Source organism: Rhinolophus sinicus, chromosome 15 (assembly GCF_057876585.1).
Source record: "Rhinolophus sinicus isolate RSI-liver-muscle chromosome 15, RSI-T2T, whole genome shotgun sequence".
NCBI lineage: Eukaryota > Metazoa > Chordata > Mammalia > Chiroptera > Rhinolophidae > Rhinolophus > Rhinolophus sinicus.
The window spans coordinates 25411405-25431349 of record NC_142515.1 but is presented as its reverse complement, the minus strand read 5'-3'; the positions used below and the strand labels follow the sequence as shown (position 1 = coordinate 25431349).

General features: G+C 47.6%; 1 protein-coding gene across 7 annotated transcripts in view; it reads left to right on the top strand.

Moving 5' to 3' along the window:
* The window catches only part of R3HCC1L (R3H domain and coiled-coil containing 1 like), a 187469-nt gene that overhangs the window by 133394 nt on the left and 34130 nt on the right, over window positions 1–19945 (top strand). For 6 of the 7 annotated variants that reach the window (XM_088791907.1, XM_088791905.1, XM_088791904.1 and 3 more), the window contains 2 exons: window positions 5624–5733; window positions 9570–9722. In XM_088791907.1, coding sequence (XP_088648033.1) covers window positions 5624–5733; window positions 9570–9707 — 248 coding nt within the window. In that variant the 3' untranslated portion in view covers window positions 9708–9722. Of the gene's footprint in view, window positions 1–5623; window positions 5734–9569; window positions 9723–19945 lie in introns of those variants that run through there. The other variant, XM_074339234.2, reaches the window with a different exon arrangement.

Sequence of the window (19945 nt, the reverse complement as noted above, 5' to 3'; positions counted from 1 at the left end):
TGAAGCCTCACTACTCCCACCAGATGTATAATTCCTGAGCAGGACCTGCAGTGCACCTGACATTTGGTTTTGGGTTTTCATCATTAAGTAATCATTTTCTTCTGTTGCTGCCTCCTCCTTATAATAATAATTTACTGGCAGCAGGATTCGTCATCATGCAGACTGGGAGTTCTCAGTCTGGGTTTAGGGCTGTCGGAGGGGTGACATCTGACTCCTCATTCAACCACAGGAAATCTGCCTTTGTCTTTTTCACCGCTACTTATTGTTCTTGTTCTCACTGTAATTTCACGTTGGGGCTCTGGGAAAGATTTTATTTGGAAAAAAAGCTTTTGCTTTTAAACACTTAAAAACCACAGAGGTAGAGCAACAAATATGTACGCAACCAAATATGTCATTTCAAAGAATGATTTTTGTGCATGTACACTTTTCTTCTTTTAAAATGATTTCCCGGGCATTTTGCTTCTGCTGTCTGGCATCGCCCTCCTCTGGAGGGTGCATTTGCCTCGTCCCTTCCATTAGAACGGGGCTCCTGAGCATCAGGGCTGGGTCCTGGTCATCCCGAAGCCCCGCCAGGTGCCTCCCACACTGTGGTACTCACTTAGCACTTGTGGATGAATGTGAAAGGGAAGGGTGCTCCCTGGGGGCAGTGGGACTGGCCGAGGGTGGATGGGAGAGAAGTTCACGGTTCAGAATTTCTCAGCACAACTGGGAATACCAGAGGCTTTCCAAGTAAGCCTTTGTTGGTGGGGCAGGGCCCAGACCCCCTCCTCTTCCCTCCAGGCTAGGGAGGGGCGTGGCTCAGAGAGTGGTGTCCTGGGAGGGGTTTCCTATTGAGCCCCATGATGAAATAGGCCATACTGACCACCCCCATAGGCCAGTGGAGTAGGGTGGATGTCTTCCTCCTCCCAAACTTTTCCCGTGGTCCCCACTGCCACCATCTCAGAATGTCCCACTCCAGAGACTACCTCCATAAAAGTCTTCAAGCCGCATTTTGACTGGAGATAGCTGCAAAGGCTCCTGGGGCTGGTGCCTGCTCCATAAACAAGGCAGCTGCTGTAGATGAAAGTGCTCTGGGCGTGAAATCAGGGAACTCTGATGTGAATTCCCGCTTTACCACCTGAGCTGTGTGACTTTGGGCAAATCACTTCACTTTTCTGATCTGCTGTTTTCTCCACGATACGTGAGGATACACAACTCAGCCACGCAGGATGAGGGCCACTGCAGTCAGAACACATACAGTCAGCTGTTGGAAAGCTTAAATGGTTCCATCTCTCGTCTTTCCTCTTTCCCTATCACGGTAACTTCCCATCTCACTTTTATTTCTTTTCATTTACAAGTAGTAATTGACACCCAGCCCCACCCCTTGTGGAAACTGATCACTTTTCTTCCTTGGCCTCTTTCCCTCTCCCCAGTGTGGTCTCAGAGTCTTAGTCGCTCTCATTGTAAAGTGGAGATACTATTTGGTAACTCACTGGGCTGTGTGGGGACAGGATGATGTGTAGTCTTGGTGACATGTTCGGCGTGTAGTATGTGCTCAATAAAGGTCACTTTATTCAAGGAAGGAAGGAAGGAAGGGAACATACCCGGGTTATAGGGCTGCTGGGCTGCAATTCAGCAAAATCTCCAGGGAGGAGGGCGCAGGTGAGCTTCCTCTTGAAGGGCGGCCAAGGTGGGGTGTAGGGACTAGAGAAAGGACCTTTATTCCGCATACCTGCCTGCTCCCCAGCCTCCACCTGCTGAGTCCTGGCAAAGGCCCACCAAGTCCCCCAAGGACGTTTGAATCCGCCACACACTCAGAGGGTCTGTGCCCTTCACCTCACCTGAGCATCCTGCCCTTCACTTCACGCAGGCGCACCTGGCAGTGAGATGCGCCCCTCAGCTCTGCTCAGAGGGAGGGACAGCCCTGGCCCCCTCTCTGTGGTCATGGCCACAGGCGGGGACATAGTGAATCAGAACATCACGGGGCATTGGCGATCTGGCCACCACCCTCATTTGCAGGTGACTTAACGGGCACAGACAGGTGACAGGCAAGGCTGAAGGTCCCATAGCCCTTCATCACATCCGAGTGCCAGTACTTAGATAGTTCCTTGTTTAATGAGTGTCTCTCTTGCTGACATTCGCTCCTTTACCTATGGCGAGTGAGCTTGGGAGGACGTTCTATTTTCTTAAATGTCCTAAGTCGGGGGACCATGTGAACTATCCTCTGAACCTTTGAGAGTAAAAGGTAGCTTTATTTATAAATACACGGGGACAATAGGTATAAACCAGGCAAACTGGGCCATACACGAGGTGACCTGAGTCCTAAGCTGTAGGCAAAAACCATAGAGATGGGGTGTAGGTGTAGCCACAACACCACCAAAGCCAACCTCCCTGGCGCCCTGCAGTCAGTACCCTGCTGGCTCACAGGGATAGTGGCAGAGTCAGTAACAGCAGAGACCAAGCGCCTGCCCCTCCCGCCTCCCTCTTCCAGGGCTGCCTTTGTGGCAGGATGCAGAGGGATGAGTCTCTCCCACCGGGCAGGCCGTGTGACACATCATGTGCCCTGGGCACGTCCCTGAGCTGCTGCTAACAAATGGCATGAGAACAGCTTCCCTTTGAACGGCAGGACGCTCACGCTGTGCAATTTACAAAGTCCTTTTCGTTTTGCTCCAGCTCATTAAATCTTTATAATAACATTCTCAGGAGTCTGCATCATGATTCCCATTTTATAGGTGAGGAAACCAAGTCTCACAGACATTAGGGTGTCCCAAACCACACAGCTGCTAAGTGGCCAAGTGGGGGGCCTGGGCCGGGTGTGTGCACCCCTCTCTGCAGACGGCCCAGCATACGCGTGAATGCTCTGAACGGGAAGCCGAGTTTAGTGATGGGGGCTATAAATTATTTGCTAAAACCTCAGGCTAAGTACTAGGCATCCTGTGGTTTTGACTAAGTGTAAATGCCTTCCCTCAAGTTGAGGGCTTCTGGAAGCGGGGCTAGCCCAGCCGGGAATTCACTCCGGGACTGGAGAGATGTGTAACTTCACTGTTTGTGAGCTCTTCCTTGGCGTCTGTGATAACCATCAGCTAAAGGTTTGCCTTTCTCTCCTCCGCAAGGGTCCTTTCCAGCCTTTTAGGCTGAGCTTGTCTTGATAACTTAGGCAGGCTTTGGGAAGTGTGACAAGGAAAGGAATTAATGTGGAGGAAGGGCCTACTGTGTGCCGGATATATCACTTCCATTCATTCGTTAAATCTCCAACGTGAGCCTAGGAACCTAGGACGTAATGAAGCTCATGTTTCAAAGAAAGGAGTCATGTTTTAAAGAAAGGTGATGGCCCAAAGCTACCACCAGGGAAGGGAGGAGCTGGGTCTTGAACTCCTGTGGCTGGTTGCTTTTCTCTTGCCCCTAAGGGCCTGGAGTCCCAGGGGGCAGTTCTCAGAAGCCAGTAGCATCCTGGGCAGAGATTTAAACTGCATTTAATTGAGACAGAAATAGAGACTGTTCCAAGTAATCAGGGACACTTGGGAGCATCAAAATCTGTTTGGAGAATTCCAAGGACAGAGACCGTGGAAAGTTGCTGACAAACAGCTTGAGAATTAAAGGGACTTAGAATTCTGTTAAACTCAACAAACTTTTATTACTGCCTTCTACAGGCCAGGTGTTGTGCCCGGTGCTTCGGGGGCAGCAGAGATGAAGGAGGCAGGTCCCTGCCTTTATGGAGTTGTCTGGATGGGGACGGGAACACTTCTGGCCTCACCACACTGCATGGCTTCATGCTTCAGGGCTGGAGAGTGGAGAGCCCTTTGGTGACAGTCCTGAGACATGTTAGGGAAGCATTGTGTTCTGGACCCTTCTCTTCTATCTCATCCATGTCAATATTCCCAAAGGCTGGAGGAGGAAGGATGCTGGTTTAACATTGTTTAGTCCAGAGTTTCCCAAACTTATTTGACCATGGAGCTCCTTCCTCTCCCCAATGCCCTCCTCCCCTCTTGCCCCTGGTGGGCTATTAACATCCTGAGAATATACCACGAGCACGTTTTGGGGCACAGTGGCCCGGAGCAGCTCCTTGGTGGGACTGGGAGACTAATGAACACATTCTCTTCTTTTAGAATAAACTAGAAGTTTCTCTGTTTAGGGCTATCAGTATTTCTCACTCCTTGCTCTCTTGGATAGAAGGTGTACCTACAAATACTTGGGTTTAGCTTTGGCTGCATTCTTAAAAGGGTGTCTTTTGAAATTGGGGGATTACTCAGGCCCATGAGCCTTTTTGCTAAAGGAGCCCCTTGGGTCAGCACATAAGTGTTTGGGGAACATGAGTATAATCACAGTTTTCACAACGTAAGCAAGAGCACAGTTGCCAACTGGGGACTGATGCAGCCTGCAATTTAATAGGGAGAACATTCTGGAAAACAACAGAGGAGGGGTCATTTCCCTGTAGCTTGGGGGCTTTGGTGGACGGGGCTCTGCTTTCATCTGTACTGAGGTCATCCTGCTGCTGGCCAGACGCCAGGCATTTGTTTGCAGGATGAAAATGAGTGGGCAACTGTTTCCAACACGTTGACATCCAAGCCTTGGCCTTATGCCACTGGCCTCTTCACGAGGTGACACGTAGCAGAGCTGTTTATCCAGCAGAGTCTGTGCAGAGAAGTGACTTAGATCCCCAGAGCTGTAACAAAATTAAATGCCTCCATGGGTGTGGTGACATTTTTCCTTGGTTGGGAAATAGGCTGGCACCGTGATTAAGAGAATGTTCTCCAATGTCGTACAGGCCCAGCCCTGGCTGGGGCCTGTCATGCGATCTTTCTGAGCCTTGGATTCTTCTGTCAAACAGGGATAATTCCTACCCTGGAATGTCTAGTGCTTGATGAATTTGAAGGCCCCCCTGGGGTCTGCCATTATGATTGGATTGTCAACAGGAGAGAATATGAATGAACATGATTTGTAAACTGTAAAGCACTATACAAATGGAAAGGGTTATAGCTCAACTTTATGGAGTGCTCACTATTTACCAGGGTCTGTTCTAAATGAGTCACATGCATCATGTAAGCCTCACAACAACCCTATGAGATAGGATACTATGACTCTCCCCATTTCACAGATGAGGATACTGAGACCCTGAGAGGTTAGAAACTAGCTTAACGTTACATGCAATGGAACTGGGATTCCCACCCAGGCCTGCCTCTGCAGAGTCCCAGACTTCACTTCCTGAATCTTTGCTAGGGCAGACGTGCTCTCCTACGGGGGAGACGGGGGACCTGAACATTCTGTGGGAGTGCACAGGGTTCTGAGGGTTCCACATTCTTTCCTGGGGTCTGGTGCCTCCAGAGCTAGGAGTGGTGAAGGAGGAGGGAGGAGCCTTCTCACTGTGGCCACTGTAGGTGATAGTACTTCCCTGTCTCCTGGTGATGAGGTGGGAGTCAGAATAAAGGCACTGCTGCTGAGAGACTACTAGGAGCAGGAACATTTATCAAGCCGTCTGCCTCACTTCATCCTTACAGCTACTACGAGGGAGGGACAGCTGAGCACCTCATTTCATAGCTGGAGAAACTGCCTGGAGGCAGGCAGCTAGTAAGCTGCAGAGCTGAGATCCCCACCTGCCTCTCGGGCCTGTGCGTTTAACCAGCTTCTATATAATCTGGCTTTTCAGACCCAGTCGAAGGGCCAAAGGAGAAAGACATAGGCCAGTTCCTCGGCCAGGCCTGGAGAGAACCAACCGGGTCTTCACATGTTTACGTTTTATTCATCATCACGATGAAGGTAGGTCTTACTGTCCTGTGTTTATAGGTGAGCACATACAGTCTGCGAGCATTTAGGGACCTATCCAAGGCTGCTCAGATAGGAGGGGGAGCCAGGCCTGCCTGGCTCCAAAGCCCACCTTCTCCCTCCACAGCCTGTCACCCTTAGGGCCCTCAGCTCTCGGAGGCTCTGATTCCGTTAAAGACCCAGCATGCTGTCCTTCTCAGTGGGGGTCCCGGGGGGCGGGGGCCAGGCCCCTCTCACATCTACTTTATGCCTTTTTCCTCAGCAGCCAAGACCTAAGGGCAGGTGGTAACAATAGTGGGTAACCTATTTTTAGGGAGAAATGTGTTGATGGGGTAAACCAAATCATCTGCCTTCCTCCCATGATGGCCACCCCACAAGTCTCAGCAGAGAATTTAGGTTTCTCTTTCCTCTTGTCCGCTGAACATTTTCTGCCCCAGAATCACATGCCCTCACTAGTACCTTGTAGCTACACTGAAGGCAGCAGGCCCAGGTCCTCACAGCAGCAATCAGGGCACAGATCTGAGGTGTGGCTGGAAGAGCCAGGCTGCAGAGTTGCTGTGCTGGGAAGAGCTGAGGGAGTGAGGGAGGAGGCTCGCACAGGCTGAGCCTGGGCAAAGGGGGAGAAGCAGGGAGAAGGCGTTCATTTGCCCCCTGGTTCCTTTCACTGTGTTATTAAACACCTACCACGTGACAGGCACTGTAGTTGGTGCTGGGGTTCAGAACAGAGGCTTTGGAGCCTGTCGGGCTGAATTCAAATTCCAGCTCCATCCCTGGGCCCATCATTTAACTTCTCTGTGCATGAGCATCCTTATCTGCAAAGCGAAGACTTTGGAGCACCCAGCTCACTGAGCTGGAATGAGGATTAGATGAGGTTATGTACATTACATACTTAGACAGTGCGTGACACATAGGCAGAGCTGAATAAATGGTGGCTAGTAGTGCTATTATTATCATCTCTGTCCTTGGGAGTTCAGTCTGGTGAGACACAGACATTAAAGAAACAGGTAATTTCCTAATGACTTGCGCCAGGAAGTGACGCAGTGTTACACCAAGTAGTGATGTCAGAACCCCTGAGGCCATCTTCGGGGCTTTGCTCGGAGGTGGATCTGGCTGCAACCTTCCCTCCATGCTGAGCCCGTGCGGCGTGGCGACTCCAGGACCGGGCATCTCACCATTTTATCCCTGCTCAGTTTCATCTTCTGAAAGGATAGGGATCGGAAAGAGTTGTGGAGGCTTCTTTACAATTCTACCCTGCAGACAAGAGACAATGAGATGGAAAATCCAAATGGCCAAAATGAATATACAAGAGCAAGAAGTTTAACTGCCTGATGACAGACAGCACATGAAATCATAATTCCCTGGCAGATGAGAAGTGTTTCAGAAGTGATAAGGCAGAAAGGGATTAGTGGGGTGACGTTGGGGACCTTCACTCCCCAGCCTAATGGGATTTCTCTGGGGTTGGGGTCTGGGCAGCCGTCTAGACTGGCAGGGGCTTCATCTTTCTGTTTTGCTGCACCTGGAAGGTTCACCCAGAGGTGGAACTCTGTTCTCAAGTTATCTGCTTTATTATATTCACGATCTTAAGGACAATATTTCCCCAGGGGCAGGGGGGACAAGACTTGTCCCCTAGAAATTCTCAGCTTTAATCAGACCTGTGATAATGTTAGTCTCCAATCCTGATTGTAGAAAATAAATAATTCTGTCTTTTCTTTATTGTTAAGTTTGTACCCAAAAGAGCATCTCCAGGAGCTAGCTTTTAAAAATGTAATTATTATTATTATTATTATTATTATTTTAATTAAATTTATTGGGGTGACATTGGTTAATACAATTATATAGGTTTCAAGTGTATATTTCTATAATACATCATCCATGTATTGTGTATTCACCACACAAAGTCAAGTCTCCTTCTGTCACCATATATTTGGCTCCCTTTACCCTTTTCTACCTCCCCCCACCCCCTTTCCCTCTAGTAACCACTATATGTCTATGCGTTTGTCTGTGTCTATGAGTTTTTGTTTGTTTATCTTGTTCATTTGTCACTTTCAGTTTTATGTCCCACATATAAATGAAGTTATATGGTTCTTGGCTTTTTCCGTCTGACTTATTTTGCTTAGCATGATAATCTCAAGATCCATCCATGTCACAAATGGCAGTATTTCATTTTTTCTTACAGTCGAGTAATATTCCATTGTATATATGTACCACCTCTTCTTTATCCAATCATCTATTGGAGGACACTTAGGTTGTTTCCATGTCGTGGCCACCGAAAATAATTCTGCAGTGAACACAAGGGTACATATATCTTTACAGATAAATGTTTTCAGAATTTTTGGGTGAATACCCAGAAGAGGGGTTGCAAATTCATACGGTAATTCTAAATTTTTTGAGGAACCTCCATACTGTTTTCCATAGTGGCTGTACCAACTTACATTCCCACCAGCAGTACATGAGGGTTCTGTTTTCTCCACAACATCTCCAACATTTATTTTAAAAAAAATAATTTTTTTATTATTTTGGAACAGATCGTAGTCTACTCAGATATGGAAAATCTACTTCCTTCTAGGAGGTCAGGTATGCTGGTGTTCAGATGAGATAGGACTGAAGCAAAATGCAGCAATGAGGGCTGCTGCTGGGAGGGCTGTTTATTCTGGGGTGGCTGCGATAGGGTCCAGGCAGGATTTGGAAGCTACAATAAGAGATTGTGGGCAACAGTGGGACAAAGGAGCAGACTGAGGAGGGATACATATGGGTGAATAGCATCACGCCTGCCCATGAGACTTCCCACCACAGTGATCTTGTCTTGGTTGTTGCGTCTTGAATGGTGCCCCCTCCCCTCAAAGATATTTCCCCATCTTCATCCCCAGAACCTACGAATGGGATCTTATTAGGAAACTGGTCTTTGTCAATGTGATCAAGTTAAGGCTCTTGAGGTGAAATCATTCCTGGGTTACCTGGGCAGGTCCTAAATCCTTATAAGAGATAGACGACAAGAGGGCCATGTGAAGACAGAAGTAGAGATTGGAGTCATGCAACCACAGGCCAAGGAATGCTTGCAACCGGGAGAAACTGGAAGAGGCTTCTGCCCTGGAGCCTTTGGAGGGAATGCAGCTCTGCTCACACCTTGATTTTGATCCAGAGATAATTAATTTTGGACTTGTGGCCTCCAGAACTGTGAGAGAAAAAATTGCTGTTGTTTGAAGACCCCAGGTGTGTGGTAATGAGTCATGGCAGCCCCAGGAAATGGACGTGGTGGGTATAGAACGAAATGGTGAGGACATTGATTGAAGACAGGAATCCATGAAAACTGTGACTCTCAAGCAGAGAGGACCTTCAGAGGCAGGGGCCCAGGAGGGTGGTGGCTGCTGTGGGAAAGAAGGGAATAGAGATCAAAAGCCTCTCTCCGCTTTCTCAGGCCGCGCAAGCTCAGAGATCCTGGATGGGGACCTCTCCTGGGCGACATGGATGGTCAGGTGGTGATTTTCCTTTGATTCCTGCTTCTCCATCCTTCCAGTTATGTCCACCTGGCTTATCATGGTCACAAGGAAGAGATTTGCCCAGGTGACTGAAGGATGCATGAGAACGTGAGGTGGCAGGGACATTAGCCCTGCAGTAGCCAACTCACACTGGAATTTAGTGCTTCAACCCGAGGTCTCAGCCACTCCAGGGCTTCAGGACAGTGCTGGGGCCCCCTGAGTCCTGGGGCATCTCTAGTAGCAGAGCCCATGTCTGGGCAGCTGGAAGGGGCTTTCTCACTGTCATGGGCTGGGCTGGATTCCTGCTCAAACCTGCTCCATCTTCTCACCCCAGTCCTTGTTTTCTTCTCAAAGCTTTGGTATCTGCTGCTCCTGATTGCTGGGTGCCTCCAGGGAGAACAGAAGGAACGAACAAGCAGCACACAAATACGAAAGCGAAATCATGCGCACAGCCAGTCTCAACTTGGAAGCTATTTTATTTTCTTCTCCTAGGACATGTATGTTAGTGGTTGTAATATTATATTGCACACATTAATATAGTCATATTTTCTGCTAGTAAAATTGTTGCTGGCTCATATAATGATATTAAATATATCAGTATTTCATGGTATTCCGCAAAAAGCCCCATAACTTCCAGGTGCTCAGCCACATGGACAAGTTTGAGAACCACTGATCTATAATACAGGGTAAAATCATTGCACAATAGGTAAGCAGGATGTTTGAAAGAAACCATTTGTCACTAATCCATCAGCAATCTGGGAGGTGGAAACTGTATCCGGGCACAGGCAAACTGATAAATGTTAACTTCTCTAAATTTTTCAAAAAGTGTTTGATTAGATTTCAAATCTAATAGGATTGATAGGAAACACTCTTGACAAGCTCTTTTGGCCTCAGAGTGAAAGCAGAAAGGCAGCCTCATTACTGCCCGAGCCAAACTTAGCCTCGTGACGTCTAGGCCACACTTTGTTTTGTCTGCGCGCTGCATGTGCAAAAGCCGCATCACAGATGTTGGCTCTGGCTCCAGAGGCCATGCACCCCACCTCTCAATCAGTTGACTCAGGAAGCATCCTTGGGAGAAGGGAATATCCTGAGGTCAGTGCCATTGTCCCCCTGACCTGAATTACATCCTGCTGAGCGATCAAACCAAACCCAGAAAAGGGGCCTAGAGGCCCTGAAAACTCTGCATTATTTACAGGAAGACATTCTGCAGAGGCTAAGAAGCCTCGTCATTGATTGGCCTCCTGCCAGAAAACATTGTTCTGCCTCTGCACTCAGCAATGGACCAGCCACAGTGGAGTATGGCATGCATCTTGGTCGCTGGACACCCCCAAATCAGAGACAGTTCAGAGAAGTTTCCAGAAGGCCAAGGGGGTATGATTTGGGATGAGAAGCCAAAGACATCAAAAGAATGATTATAGGGGCCGGCCCGGTGGCTCAGGCTGTTAAAGCTCCGTGCTCCTAACTCCGAAGGCTGCCTGTTCAATTCCCACATGGGCCAGTGGGCTCTCAACCACAAGGTTTCCAGTTTGATTCCTTGATTCCTGTAAGGGATGGTGGGCTGCGCCCCCTGCAACTAGCAACGGCAACTGGACCTGGAGCTGAGCTGCGCCCTCCACAACTAAGATTGAAAGGACAACAACTTGACTTAGAAAAAAGTCCTGGAAGTACACACCATTCCCCAATAAAGTCCTGTTCCCCTTCCCCAATAAAATCTTTTAAAAAAAAAAAAAAAGAATAATTATACAAACAATAATAAAATTATATTAATAATAATATCACAAGCAAGCAAGGGACACATTTTAGACCTGTAAAAGGGGACTTCAAATCAATCAATCAATCAAACAAACCAGCAAAATTCTTTTGTGAAGTGGATCATATTATTTTAAAGCATGTACACAAAACAGCTAGAGAAAAGAAAAAGATTTAGTAAAATTTGTCTTCGATGGATTCACAACTGGCTTTTAAAGAAAACTATGAGTTTAGGGGCATGTTGTTCATTCAGTAATAATGTATTCAGCCTCTACCACGTGTCAGGTCCTGTACTAGGCCCTGGGGAAACAGCCATGCCCAGGACAGACACTGTCTGCCTTTTGAGAAATGAACTCTTTGGTGGATAAATAAATCCAGGAAGAAAAGTGGTAATCACAGCATCAGGTGTGATGACGGGAAGGGCTGATGGAAACCCAGCACTCGAACGGGGGGGACCTCACCCCCAGACCGGGGGAGTAGGGGCAGGAGTGGACATCACTGCAGTCACAGGTAGAGATGTAACCCTGGCTGACCGAGCCCCAAGGAGCATTTCTCACCCTGGGCCATACCTTGCCCCTTGGAGGGGAGCTACCAGGAGCACAAATGGTTTTGAAAGCATTTTAATGAGTGGGCCCATTCATCACCCAGCTGCTGCAGCCCCAGAAGCTCAGCCAGCAGGAGCATGGTGGAGTCTACCCTATTATAAATATTTGATCTTCTAAAACGGTATTACCGTAAATATTATTTGCTGCCCTGAAAAGTTTCAGGCTCGTAGTTTTAATTTCCCACATCAGGAGTCTAATGAAGAGGATTTCAAAGTGTGTCTCCTGGGGAGGGTTTACTGGCAGGTTCCAGGCCAGGTCCTGGGTGGGGGGCAGGGGCGGGGGTGGGGTGGTAAATTCGGTGAGGGAGCCCCGGCAGGGCAGGAGTGGAGGCGCTGCAGGTGTAGATGGAGAAGGTGTGCTGGGGGCCATTGTGGGGTCCCAGGAAAGTGGGGGAGGTGGCAGTTCATGCAGGCTCTCAGAGAGCGGGTACAGCAGTGGGGTGGGGAGCATGGTTCTGGGGCCAGCTCTGCTTCTGCTTCACTGGGGCCTCAGGAGCTGTCAGCCCTGCTCCTTTCCCTGTGCGCCCATGTTGCTGCTGCTCCCCGACACCCCATGACCTTCAGGTTAGAAGCCAGCCCCTCAGCGTGGCCCCAAGCGCCTCCGTGAGCTCACCTTATCATCTCCCCATCCGGACCTCCTCACAGCCGGTCATGGCCCCGGGCCCGGCTGGCCAGTCAGCTGCAGTTGCCATCGCTGCCACATCATCACCTTATCCTGCTTTCCTTCCCCAGCGGCTCCCTCCCCTGGAGCGCTGCTCTCGCGGCCTCGTGGCCGGCCCATCCCTTCCAGTCATCATGCGTTCACTGCTCTTGCCTCCTCCGTGAAGCCTCCTGGACGCTCAGGCTCACCTGCTCCTTCCTCAGGCCGCCAGACCCCATCCCTGTGAGGAGCTGGAGGACGGCCTGCTCTCCTCTCAGCTGTGAGCCCCTGCAGGATGGAGGCGCGCTCATCTTTCTCTCTCCAGGGCGAGTGTTTGGTTCACGGTGTTTAGCAGATGTTGAACGACGGGGTGAATGGCACAGATATTGTCAACTGCTGACGGCTTTTCATATCCGATGTGCTCTGTGTCCCTCCAAATGGCTTGGGAGCATTATGATGCTTCTGAGAAGCTCAGAGAGCTCAAGTGGCTTGCCTGGAGTCATAGCCAGCGAGTTAGGGGCATGAGCACAGCCGTGGCGCCTCTACGGTGGGCCGTGGGGTAACTCAGAGTGATTATTGAGTATCCTGGGCTCTGGGTCACCTGAGGGCTCGTCAGGGCACCTCTTTCTCGCTCTGGCTGATTAAGAGTTGAGGCCTCCTGCAGAACCGCAGTCCAGGGCCTCCTGCAGTTCCAAGGCATTGTGGGGTGCAGTGTGAGTGGAGGGGCTCTTCTTGGAGCTGGGAGCCACCAAGGGCTCCCAGTCATTGGACCCTGGAACCTGAACCCCTTGAACTTCCTTGAGCTTCCTGAGGCTTTCTTTTTCAAGTGTTTACAACCCCATTTACAGAAGCGGAAACTGAGGCACAGAGAAATTCTGTCACTGGCTCAAGGTCACACAGCTGGTAAGTGGCAGAACTTGGCAAAGAACCCCAGCTCTTAACCACTCTCGTTTCCCTGGATCTTTGGCACAGAAATCATGCCAGGGCCTAAAACAAATCCAGCCCCCAGGGTGGCTGCTGCTGATGATTTAAAGGGCCCAGCAATGCTTAATCTTGCTGCCGGGCTCCCTCATTTTAGCAGATGTTAAGATTTAAGAGCTCATAAAACTGAGCTATCACAGTGTCCTGCCAAGAGCTCTGCAGGGGGCTCTCTGCCCTGGGCTGCACCAGGCCTGGGGGGACATTCTTGTCCCAAGTCACCCTGGGAGAGGTCTGCAGCTATGAAAGCTGCCAGGCCTCTCAAGCCCTGCAGAAGCCCCTCAGGCTGTTTGTGTCCTTGCGAGGGCCAGACAGACATGCGGGGTGGCTGTGCAGTGACTGGCGGAATGCGTCAGTTGTTCAGGATTCTGGCGGCGGCAGCAGCAGCAGCAGCAGCAGCAGCAGCAGCAGCAGCAGCAGCAGCAGCAGCAGCAGCGCTGGCTGGGAATCAGGATTCAGCCTGGTCACAAAAGCAAACGAGCATGGACGGGTGACCCGCACAAGGACCATCGTGCTATGGCCACATCAAGCCAGAAACTGCTGGTGCCATGGAAGCAGCTCTGTGGCCACCAGCAGCCCTCCTCCTAATCTGCCCCAGTGGTGCTTTGCTTGGGGTTGGAACCGCCTTCCAAAGTCGAGGGCTCATGTCACCAACATGTATATTCTCCAGCAATGTCTCCGACACCTAGTGTGGTCTTGTCCTCTGGTACATATCCAATCAGTGTGTATTGGGTGGAAGGATGGCTGGGTGAATGGGAGGATGCATGCAAAGAAGGAAGGAAGGGGTAAGCCAATTATAAAAATGTCCCCAGTTCTTCATATATCTGCACCTTTTGCAATGTGACTTTTCAGGTCCTCATTTGAAGAGGTGGAGGTTTTTCCTTCCCAGTCCCCTAAATCTGGGCTGGCCTTGTGACTTGGCTTGGCCAATGGAATGCAGTGGAAGTGACATCATGCCAGTCCCAAGCCAAGGCCTCAAGACATCTTGGGAACTTCTGTGTTTTCTCTTGGAACTCTGTGGAGCTACCAAGTGAATAAGCATAAACTGACTTGCTGGATGATGAAAGACATGGCCCAGTCACCCCATCACCCCAGCCTCCGACCAGCCTCCAGACATGTGTGATGGGCCTCCAGCTGACCCACCAGCTTATCGCAGACACAAGATCACGCCCAGTCAAGGTCAGCCAAGCCTGGTTTAGATCAGCCCAGCTGACCAATAGTCTCGTGATAAATGAATGCCTGTTGCTTTTAAGCCATTTAGCCATGGAGTGGCTGGTTATGCAGTGATAGCTGATCTGGTGTCGAAACCGTGGGAAATGATGCCTTTAGTTTCAGCATAGCCCCAACTTCTCACCTTCCTTTTCCTTTTTATGCTATGCTCTCATCTCCTGTCACACCCTCGTCAGGTCTACCATGTTTGGACGTTCTTCTAAGTCTGTGTCTAAGATGCTGGGCAAGCTCCTTCAGTTCAGTTCAGCCAACAACTTTTATGGAGCTCCTGCAGCATACAAGACAATCATTCCAGTAACTATGGAGACAGAGAAAAACAACCTATGGTGCTTGCCTTCCCTAAGCTTTTAGTAGCCATAATAATAGCAATAACAATAACTGGTATTTGCATAGTACCTGACAATGTGCAAAGAACTTTCACATGCATCGCGTTCAAGCTTACAATTGGGGGGTGACACAGCAGCAGGTTGGCTGCAGTTCAGCTATTGGTTAGTGCCTGCTGCCTATGCAGCACTGTGATAGATGCTGGTGAAAGAGAAATACATGACACAGGTTCAGAGTACAAACTCAAACTTCTCCAAGCGCTGGAGTGATTGAGTCTCCCTCACCCTTCACATGCAGCCCTGCTGGTAGAGGAATGGAGATGCTATGCCAAAGCCTTCAAGGAATAAAAGTAGAGTTCCACTTTTAGGTTCAAAGAATCGATTTTGTAAGAGCAGGTGAGGGGAGCCATGGCACAGCATCAGTCCCCGTGAAGAGGATATGAAGAGGTTTTAGTTGCCAAAGCTACAACTGAAAAGCCAATGCAAGTTGTAGATTACAGGACGAATCTAAATTCATTATGTGGTCATGGCTCGTCAGATCACATCCAGGAGAAGGCAGTCCAGGCGGGCTCTACATTCTGAGGAGCATGTTAATAGACCAGGCTGTGGTCAGAGGGAAATGACTGGGGTGGAGACAGCAGGAAAGGGGGAGTGGAATGAATGACTGAGGGAGTTTGCACTATTTAGGCTGGAGAAGAGAGGGCTAAGGAAAGATGGGAGGGCAGATTCGAATGTTTGAAAAGCTTGTTGTGTTCAAAAGAGCCGGTTGTTTCCATTGTTGTCCAAGAGGATGCAAGGTGAGGAAATGTAAAGGGACAAATTTCAGTTCAAATGCAGAAATAACTGCCTAACGTCTTGAGCGCCTGCCTATCAGTAGGCCAGGCTCTTCCTCTGTGGGGATCTGCAGATTCCTTGACTAATGGTTGCTAGAAAAGGGATTTCTGGGCGTGGTATGAGTTTGGGTTCACTGACTTCTAGGGTTCCTTCCACCTCTGAGTTCCTGTGAAGGGCTCTGTAGAGTGGCTTCTAAGCCCCCAGGATTCTACAATGCTCTTTTATCAAGACAGATAAAAGGAAGGTCAATATGGAGCAATGCATCCATCAGCTTGTTGGAGAACATTTGAAAAACAGTCTGTGCCAGGATCATGTTCATTATCCTTTCTATAGGGACCTATATAAATATTTTATCTATACGTAACAGTTCATATGTACAAGTTATGTAAATATTGCCTGTAATTTATATAACTATATGACATGTATAGACATGTGATGTGTAATTGACAATGCTTCTCTGAAGAGGTGGAAGCAAAAGCCTGAGCCCCTCTTTTCATTATGATGACTCCCAATTAAAGGGTGCAAGAAAGTATGAAGCTACTGTGTTACCCAGAGGGAGCTGGAGAGGAAGGCAGATAAGGGTGGGTACTAACAAGAAACACCGTCAAAGGAGTGGTGGAACAGCAACGCTGCAGTGAACATAGGGGTGCCTGTATCTTTCCCACGTAGTGTTTTGGATTTCTTTGGATAAATACCCAGAAGTAGAACTGCTGAGTCATATGGTAGTTCTGTTTTTTAATTTTTGAAGGAACCTTCAAGCTGTTTTCCAAAGTGGCTGCACCAGTCTGCAATCCCACCAACAGTGCATGAGGGTTCCCTTTTCGCCACATCCTTGCCAATACTTGTTGGTTGATTTATTGATGATGGCCATTTTGACAGGTGTGAGGTGATATCTCATTGTGGTTTCAATTTGCATTTCTCTGATGATTAGTGACATTGAGCATCTTTTCACATGTCTGTTTGGCCATCTGTATGTCTTCTTTGGGGAAATGTCTGTTTAGGTCTTCTGCCTATTTTTGCATTCGGATTGTTTGTTTTGTGGTGTTAAGTTGTAAGGATTTGTTATCTATTTTGGATATTAACCCTTTATCCGGTTATCATTGACAAATATCTTTTCCCATTCAGTAGGTTGTCTTTTCATTTTGTTAATGGTTTCCTTCACTGTGAAAAAAAAAAATAATTTGATATAGTCCCATAGGTTTATTTTTTCTTTTGTTTCCCTTACCCGAGGAGACATATCCAAAAATATATTGCTAAGAGCGATGTCAAAGAATTTACTGCCTATGTTTTCTTCTAAGAGTTTTATAGTTTCAGGGCTTACATTTAAGTCTGTAATCTATTAATTACAGCAGTGTTTACAATAGCCAAGATGTGGAGGCAACCTAAGTGTCTTATAGAAACACAAATGGATAAAGAAAGTGTGGTATATATTTATGATATATGAGGTCAGACAATTAAGTTTGCGAACTCATCCTAGAAAGTGCTACAAAGCTCATTGCTGAATGTCATTATGGTCACCTTCAAAGTACTCCCCTTGGGAAGCTGTGCACCAACACCAGCGCCTAGTCCACCCTTCAAAGCAATTTTGGAACTCTTTTTCTGGAATGGCCATCAGAGCTGTCATCGTATTACCCTTGATGTCCTGAATGTCATCAAAATGTCTTCTTTCAATATTTCCTTTATCTTTGGGTAAAGATCAGGTGAGTAGAGAGGGTGTTCCAATACAGTTATTTGTTTACTGGCTAAAAACTCCCTCACAGACAGTGCCGTGTGAGCTGGTGCATTGCTGTGATGTAAGAGCCGTGAATTGCTGGTGAACGGTTCAGGTTATCTAACTTTTTCACACAACATTTTCAGCAGTTCCAAATAGTAAACTTGATTAACTGTTTGTCCAGTTGGCACAAATTCATAATGAATAGTCCCTCTGCTATCAAAAAAGGTTAGTAACATCATTGCAAAGTTGCAACAAGTTCCTGAACTTAATTGTCAGACCTCGCGTGTGCGCGTGTGTATATGTATATATACACACATACACATATATATACACACACATACACACACACAGTGAAATATTACTCAACCATAAAAAAGAATGAAATCTTGCCATTAAGCGATAACATGGATGGCCCTAGATGTTGTTATGCTAAGTGAAATAAGTAAAACAAAGAAAGATAAATACCATATGATTTAATTTATAAGTGGAATCTAAAAAACAAGAATAATAAGATAAAAGAGAACAAACTCATAGATACAGAGAACAAATTGATGGTTGCCAGATGGAAGGGGGGCTGGGAGAAGTGTGAAAAAGGAGAAAAGGATTAAGAAGTACAAACTGCCAGTTATAATAATAGTCTTGGGGATGTAAAGTGCAACATAGGGAATATGCTCAATAATATTATAGTGACTGTATGATGTCATATGGATAATGGACTTCTTTTTTTATTTTTATTTTATTTTATATTTACCATACTATATGTTTTAATCATATATTTTTTAGACATTTATCATTTATATCCCTCACTCAGTGATAATCCCCCTCCCCCCATCCACTATCCCTCTGACATCGCACACAGCCATTACATTTCCACTGTCTCTATTCCTAATGCTGTACTCTGCTTCTTGTAACTATATGTATATATATATAAACTTGTAGTTGACATTCATTATTGTTCGGCTTCAGCTCCAGGTGTACAGTGCAGAGATCAGGCATCTACATCATCCCTGAGGTGGTCTCCCTAATGGGACAAGTGTCCATCGGATACCCTACAAAATCTTTACAACATTATTGATTACATTCCCCCACTTGACTTTCATTTTCTTGGGGTGTTCATTTCGTAAGGTATATAAATGTCTAATCACTATGTTGTACACCTGACGCTAATATAATATTGTATGTCAATTATAATCAAAAAGTAGAAAACTGTTTTAGAAAAGAATAACAGTGCTGCAGCATGGAGCCCAGGCAGCTGGGGGAAGGGACGCAAAGGTACATTGTTCACTGGCTCAGGGTGTGTTGCTTTGGCATGATGTTGACGATAATAGTAATAATAGTTAACATTTATTGAGCACTTGCTACAGGCCAGGGACTGTGCTTTATAAACATCATCTAATTTAAACCTTACAACAATCCAGTGCTTGTAAGATAACAATCCAGATCTTGTTATCTTTAGTTTACAGGAGAGTAATTACAGCACAGAGAGCTTAAGTAATTTATCCAAGGTCACACAGCCAGGAAGTGGCAGAGGTGCATTTGAACCTAGATCATCTCTCTAGAGCCTGCACTTTCAGCCTCTTGCAGTCACATCTTATTTGTCTGTCTTGGTAGTGCTCATGGAGGGCCGTCTGTCGGTCTTTCAGCCATCCACAGTCCCTAGGGTGAGGGGATGGCATCAAAATACATTTCAAGAGTGCTGAGTGATCTCACCACCTCAGTATATTGATTCCTCATCCAGAATGAGACAGGCTAGAAAGATGAGTTCTGCCTGGTGGCATAAATTCGCTCTGTGTCCTTGGGGTTTTGTCTCACCTTGCCACCCCCTTGCCATTCAGGTGGCGGGCCTGCCTGTAGCAGAGCTGTTGATTCAGAGCAATTCATGACCAGCACATGGCAAAAGCCGGGACAATAGCTTCCACGCTGAGCCTGGACAAATGGCAGAGCAGAGCAGAGGGCAGCGTAATTTACAAGGAATCTTAGCAACCAAGCAATAGGCAATAAACCAGAAAATCACGGAGGAAACTCAGCAGAGCATGAGCTAAACGAATTGCAGGATTTGTGAACCAATTTATACCCATCAGAGAAGGGGTGAAAAAGGCACCGGGAGGCTCGTTGGGGCTCTCACCTCTGGCAGACCTGTGGAAGGGCAGTGAGGACACCTTGCTGGGGGACAGCTGAGTGGTGGCCTCTGGGGACATTGCTGAGCAGGTCTTGGGCTTCCCTTCTGAGAAGGATCTGAGTATGTTAAGGGCCCACTGTTGAGGGATGGATGTCAGGTGTGAGGGTTAAAAGTGTGAATGGAGTGACCCTCTCTTTTCCTCACTCTGGGGAGGAAATCGATTAAAGGTGGACAAAGTGTTCTCAACCAGAAACAGAGCCCAACTTTGGTCCTTATTCCAAGGAGTAAGTCTCTGAGGAAGTGAGCTCCATCTCTTGGGTGACGCACCTCATTATGGGGTCAGAAGCAGACTCGAGAGGACGTGGAAAATAAGCAAAGGAGGGACGAGCCCCTTCTTTTCAGGATGACATTGGCACATGTCTGCTTAGAAACACATTTCTATCCTGAGACTGCTGGGAGGAGCAAATGCACCTGTCCCTGGGTTTGTGGAGTGGGGAGGGGACAGGTTTTCATGACATCAATGTACTCACTCTAGTTAA